This window comes from Crocodylus porosus, unplaced genomic scaffold (genome assembly GCF_001723895.1).
Source record: "Crocodylus porosus isolate Cpor-Errol unplaced genomic scaffold, CroPor_comp1, whole genome shotgun sequence".
NCBI lineage: Eukaryota > Metazoa > Chordata > Crocodylia > Crocodylidae > Crocodylus > Crocodylus porosus.
The window spans coordinates 28,100,489-28,106,801 of NW_017728910.1; the positions used below are offsets into that span (position 1 = coordinate 28,100,489).

Genomic DNA, 6,313 nt, shown 5'->3' on the forward strand with positions numbered 1-6,313 from the left:
AAAGGTGGAAAGTAGGTCATCGCTCCAGCCACTGAACCATGCAGGCTCCCAGTGACCAAACCTCGGTGGCTTGCGGCTATTCGATGCGCACCCGGGACAAACGGACTGAAGACCCTGCGCAAGCAGCCTGTGGGGGCAGCGCCACACCAGCCCGAGGCAGCTTGCCCTAGAGCAGCAGTGGTGACAGGCAAAAACAAATGGCTCAGGCCTCCAGGATGCTGAAATCCCAGTGATGTCCGTGGAAATGGGCTGCACTTAGCACAGGGAACAAATCAGCCCCATTATCCACCCAGCTTCAGGCTCACAGGGCCAAAAACTGCTGTGCAGGCCTCCTTGAACATGAGCCTGTGACTGTGGCGCCCGACACAGCCAGACAGCACTTGGCGGGCAGTGGTCTCACGCTCCAGCCAGCGGAGACAGCAGGACAGACACGGGCTGGTACAGGATATCAAAGTCCAGCTGCTCCATCCATCTCTCATGCACACACACACATGCACACGCACTCCTACCTACACCAAGTCGATGGCAATGTTTTCAGGACTGCCCGAGGCAGGGAGCACGCTAGCCTAGCGAGGCTTGTGCTTAGCAGATGCTGCGCCCATTCACAGCCAGTTGCCTGACACCTGTGCTTATAACTGCTCCTGGCTCCTGCTACATTTCCAGCTAAGGAGAAGGTTTACCCGGAGCCCAAAACCTGTTGATGTTTCCATGAATGTTCCCAGCCCAGGGGCCCCACCAGGCTCAGCAGGGGCCTCGGGTGCAATGACAGGCTGGATGGGGAAAGCCCCCTTGCCACTGCCATCAGGGCAATGCTGCGTGGCGTGGGTGTGCAGGGCAGGGTACATGAGGTGGCTCATGGCTCCCTCCCCTGTGCCGCTCCCCTGGCCTTTGCCCTCCCGACCTGAGCTCTGTGGGAAAAGCAGAACTTGCTGCTGATAGAGGCTGTCAGACCCAGGCCGAGATGCCCCGCGTGAGGCTGCACGGGGGCAAGCAGCAGTTTCATGAGGTCAGCCAATATATCAGGCTGTGGCTCTAAGCTGGAGCCAGTTCTGAGCATTACCGATCCCCATGGGCTGTGCGGGTCCCTGATTAACAGCCAGCGCAGACGAGCGCCAGCACACGATGGCAGAGCACGGCACAGGCAGAAATAGCCAGCGAGACGACTCGCAGGCAGCCCCGGACGAGATGGCTCCTCAGAGGCCCAGTCTGACCTCGCGCCTGCCACCGGCCGCTCAATTCCACCCCGCCACGGAGCCCTGGCCCGCAGGTCCGGCTACGGCCAGAAACGCACGCAGACCTTCTTAGAGCGCTCCTAACGCTTGTGCATATTTGTCAGCATTTCCACCATGGTCCACAGAGCTCATTGCTCCCCTCAGCTTTGCAAAACATGTAGTGCTCTTCGTTGGCAGGGCTCAGTTAGACTGCTCAGTAGCTGCAAAATTTCACCACGCACACACCGCACCCCCCACCTATTGTGGGGCTCAGCCCCTTGGTGAACTTTACTGGCTTCAAGCAATTCTGCTGCCTGCCGGCCTCCAAACTCTCCCGAGTCCTGCAAAGGCCCCGTGCCGCATGGTGCTGGCCCGCCAGAGGAACGGCAGACTTCCTTGCAAGGGAAAGATCCGGCTCCCCCAGGCCAGGCACAGGAAACGCACTTGGACACGGTTCCAGCTACAGCGAGTGCCCGACACGCAGCCAGAACACTCAGGCCGAGCGGTCCGGGTCAGAGGCTGCCAGCCAGCTCCCCTCCGCAGACCTGTCCCCTCGCTCCTATCGCTGCTACCTGTGGCACCAGCCTGGCCGCTGCACGCGCTCCACAGAGTGAACGAGGAACAGGCCAGCGAGAAGGGAGAGTTTCAAAGCCGTGCCCAGGCCCCTCGCTGCCATGGCTTCCCACAGCAGTAAATCAGCTGCCTGCAACCCGGCTCCCCACATCCTATCGGGACACACTCACAGGATAAAGTCTTCAGCAAGACACGAGAGGGTTCACCTTGCCGGGCCTGCCCCCTCTGCCGGGCAAGCTCCAGGTCAGCAAATGGCTGCAATCGCATGGTTGAATCCCCTCCTCACAGCACGCCTGCCCCCAGGCTGCCCGCTGACAGAGGCAAAGAGCAGGAAAGGGGAAGGTCCTGCATTTGCTGTTAACGAGCAGGCAGGAAGCACGATGCCGTAGTGGCGGTGGTGGGCTGGGGGTAAAGAGCCTTCACTGGGGTCATGTCCCAGGGGCCCTGGAGCTACCGTGACCAGAAGAAGAGGACAGCTAACGGGGCTGGTCGCTGTGGATCTGAAGAGGCTGTGAACAGCCAGAGAAGCTGGGCTAGGAGCTAGGAGGAGCTGGTCACTCCCAGAGTCCCTGGCTTGGAGACGACGGAGCAGGGAACGAGCTGGGAAAACCTTGCCTGGTGCCATAAATCTCTGGCAGGGCCACGCACATCCTGCAGATACCGGGGCAGTAAATCTGTGAGTGCCACATAAATCAGCTCCCGAAACAAGGGTTCAACTTGCTCAGCTGTAAAACACCTTTAAACATCCTGTGCCTGAGCAAGAGATGACAGGCGAGTCGCTGGGGGACCCCAGAGGCTGCAGCCAGCTGCGGCCGACTGGGAACAGGCGTTTCGCATCTTCCTCCAGGGAGACCTTAGCGAACAACAGAGAAAGCAGGTCAGCTCAGGAGCAGGCAGCACTACTGCTGCCATTTGGACGCCATGTAGCTCAGGGCACTCGCAATACAGGCAGCCCCGGGGGAGCCTGGCACAACGCCCCCCTTGTCAAAACCAGGCTGTGCTGGATCCCATCCCGCGGTTACCTGAGGACTGTGCAGCAGCCGTGCAAAACCCCCAGAGAGTGATTCAGCCCTGACTCCTGCCCCGTCCCCACCTGACCCCATGTCCTGGCACACTGAGCCCCACAAGGCCACCTTCAAGAGCCCCAAACCTCAGGAAAAACCCTCCGTTGGAGGGAGCAGCTCAAAGCCAACTGACACTTTGCACCCTGCAGGCTCAGCCTCTTGGATCCAGCGTCCAGAAACAACCCTCTCCCCCAGCCCACCTGGGCTTTTCCAGCTCACTTCAGCAGCACATGGCAAACATCTGCTCGCTGCCCCGATGCCCTTGGGCACAGAACTGGGCTCCAGGAGCGTGACCGGTGACTGACCCCCAGGTCACGCAGCTCATGTCTCAGTGGAGCCAGCTCCGGAGTGGCACAGCACAGCACAGCACAGGCTGGCAGGGAGCCTCGCGGCGGGTGGAGGGAACAGGTTGGCCAAGGCAGGGCACGGAGCTGGTACAGAGCCTGCTGGCAGCCCCCAGGCACTGGTACGCTCCACAGGCGCCCGGCGGCTGTAGTACGCGTGGCCCTCAGGCCCAGGGGAGATGGGCTCACAGGATGGCCTTGCAGCAAACAGCAGGCTCACTGCAGGCACGACATACGCAAGCTTTGTGCAGGGGACAGGACAGGCCAGGAAGGAGACGCAAGAGACGCAGTGCCCCGTACCCGCCACCTAGCTGAACCGTGTCGCACACCCAAGAAATGAAGTCACCCACAGAAACCCTTGCCTGGTGAAGGAAAGCGAGCGACAGGTCCTTGCTGCTGTTGATTCCCAAACAAGCAGAGGCTGGGAGAGACCATGCAGACAATCCCACCCCACTCCTCCTGCCGAAGCTGGCTCCTGGCCTCATCCCGACCAGCTGAGCTGAGCAGACCAGTACAGGAGCTTCGCAGTACATAGCACAGGCCCTGTCCACCTCCCTCCCCAGGGCTGCACCTCTCCTCCTGCGGTGCGCTGCCCTCGGAGGACCTGAAGACCCCTGCCGTGTGCACAGCACTCAGGCACGTGCCTGCACCGGAAGTGGCAGGACTGCTCCCCTGCTCGGGACCTTGGCAAACAGGGGAGGAGAGAGATGGTAAGAGCCAGATGTGGCTATGTGGTCGGCAGCCATCCAGGCATTGGTGCCTTGGACCTGGGCAGAGCCTGGACGTGAGGAGAGCCGAGAACATGGCGGAAGACGAGCCACCAGCAGTGCTCCCATGGCAGTGGAGAGCAGCCACTGGGAACAGGACGTGCTGCCGATAACAGCAGCACCAGGCCCACAGCCAGACCGCACCGGGCCCCAGGCAGTGCTGCCAACACAGCCCCCGCGTTCACACCACGGGGTGGGGCAGCAGAAACATGCGCAGCAAAGACACAAAGGCAGAGAGCAACCTGAAGTCTGGAGGCCTGGGCCAAACCACTCTGGATCCCAGCCTGTCTGCGGCTCAGGAGCACCTATCTCAGAGGTGCTGCTGTTTCCAGCTCCAGTCCGGGGCTCCCAGCCCACAAAGGATGCAGGCAGAGCTGACTACTCTCTGGCAAGGCAACTTCAGCCCCAGAACCCGGGGCCAGCAAATGCCTCTGTCCAGAACAGCCTCTATCCTGACCACCAGCACGGGGTACCTGCTGCCTCATGCAGCAGCCAAGTGGTCACTAAAGGAAAGGCCTGCTCCCTGGGTGGGTTCATTGCATCCCGCCCTTCCTTGAATGGGGCCACGTGCATCACCCTCCACCTCAGCATGGTCCGGTAACACTACACGCGTCACCCTGAGAGGGGCTAGCAATGCCATGCACCGGGCTGGGGAACAGCTGATGATCCCCATCACACTGGGACCACACAGAGCCTGTGGCCCTAAGGAGCCCCTGTTCCCATCACCAGGTCCCTTCCCATGGCAGTTCAAGCCACCACCATCCCTTCTTATGTGTGACCAGCAGCACCCGGCGCCGGTCTGGCCAGGCACTTCGCACCACGACACTCACCTTTGGGCATGATGCGGTGCATGGCCACCGAGAGGAAGAAGATGGAGTCGCTGTAGTAGGTGCCTGAGCCGGCGCTGAAGTGCTTCTGCATCGCCTCGACGATGGGGAACAGCTTCTCGGTCAGCACGTCCACGTCATGGAAGGTCACCTGAGGAGAGCAGGCAGACACAGCCGCTGAGCAGGACACCCTGGGCAGCGCGGCAGGAGCCACATTGCAGGCTGGTGCGTGATGATGACCCAAGCTGCAGAGCCACGCAGCCAGTCCACGTCCTCGTCTTGCTGAGGCGCCTAGTGCCAGGCACTGTGTGTGTGGACACGAGCGCGCGCGCACACACACACACACGTGTGTGCGCACTCACCCCGCCAGCTACGGGCTAGCCCACATGCAAAGGGCTCAGGGCCTAAAGGGCTGTTCTATTCACCGGCTGCAGCAGCGTGCACACACACGCCACAGAACAGCCGCCCCGGTCAAGCTGACCCCAGGGAGAAACCAAGCAGGCAGAGGCAAATCAAGCTGCTGCTCCAGATGTGGCCCATCAGCACTGAACTGCCGGATGCTACGGGCCTGGAGCTTGCTTGCAGATGCCTCAGCTGCGGCCCAACCTTCGCCATCCCAGGCACGTGCCAATCCAGGGCACTCTGAGTGCAACAGCACCCCGGAGGCATGACCCAGCTGCCAGCGGGCTTGGGGAAAGGAGGTCTTGCTTGCTAGACACGCTCCCCCAGCACCGGCCCTGGCCCAGCCGGGCACTGGGGCCGGCATCAAGAGGCAGCGGTGCACCCAGCGGTGCTGCAGGGTCACGCTCTCCCGGTGCTGGAACGCTTGCGCCCGCGAGGGGGCATGTCCTGCCCCGTGCCCACAGCCACCGGCTCCCGCCACGCAGAGGTGCCTCGTGCCCATTGGAGAAACCGATCCCCAGGAGACGTGGCAAGCACGTGGCCCAGCCGTGCACGCCAGGTGCAAGACAACGGTGTACTGGGGTCCGGACCCGTGGCAGTGGGGAGGCAGTGCCGCGCTCCTGGCGCTGGCTGGTGTCCATCAGCAGGAGTGCACGGCCCCCTGCTCCCACGGACGGACGGTATCGCCACCCCGATGCATACCCTATGCCCAGGACGGACACTGCTCGATCGCCTGGGCCCAGCCAAGGTCATCTCTACACCCGATCTGTCCAAGGGATCCTGGCAAATGGCACCGGATCCAGATGCCATAGCCAAGTCCACCTTCACCAGCCGTGAGGGGCTATATGCGTGTACAGTTTTGCCTTTCGGTATGCGCAACTCTCCTGGGCCTTTCAAAGAGCGATTAGTAACCTGCTACAAGGACGTGAGCAGTTTGCCATGGCCATCTTCGGTCAGGGCTCTGAAGCGCGCCTGATCCATCTGGCCACCGTGTCAACCGAGATCGAGCATGCTGGTCTTACGGTGGCAGTGTGTATTTGGGACACCGTGGGGGCCTCTGCGGGGCAGCAGGGATCCCGCCCGCCCGCCGGGAGCGGCGCCAGGGCGCAGGTCCGGGAGCGAGAG

The 6,313-nt window shown here is 61.9% G+C and overlaps 1 protein-coding gene across 1 annotated transcript in view; it reads right to left on the minus strand.

The window, feature by feature from the left end:
• XXYLT1 (xyloside xylosyltransferase 1) overlaps nt 1-6,313 on the minus strand; it is a 25,664-nt gene that overhangs the window by 17,880 nt on the left and 1,471 nt on the right. The window contains exon 2 of the mRNA XM_019532552.1: nt 4,790-5,143. Within this exon, the coding sequence (XP_019388097.1) occupies nt 4,790-5,143 (354 nt within the window). The remainder of the gene's footprint in view (nt 1-4,789; nt 5,144-6,313) is intronic.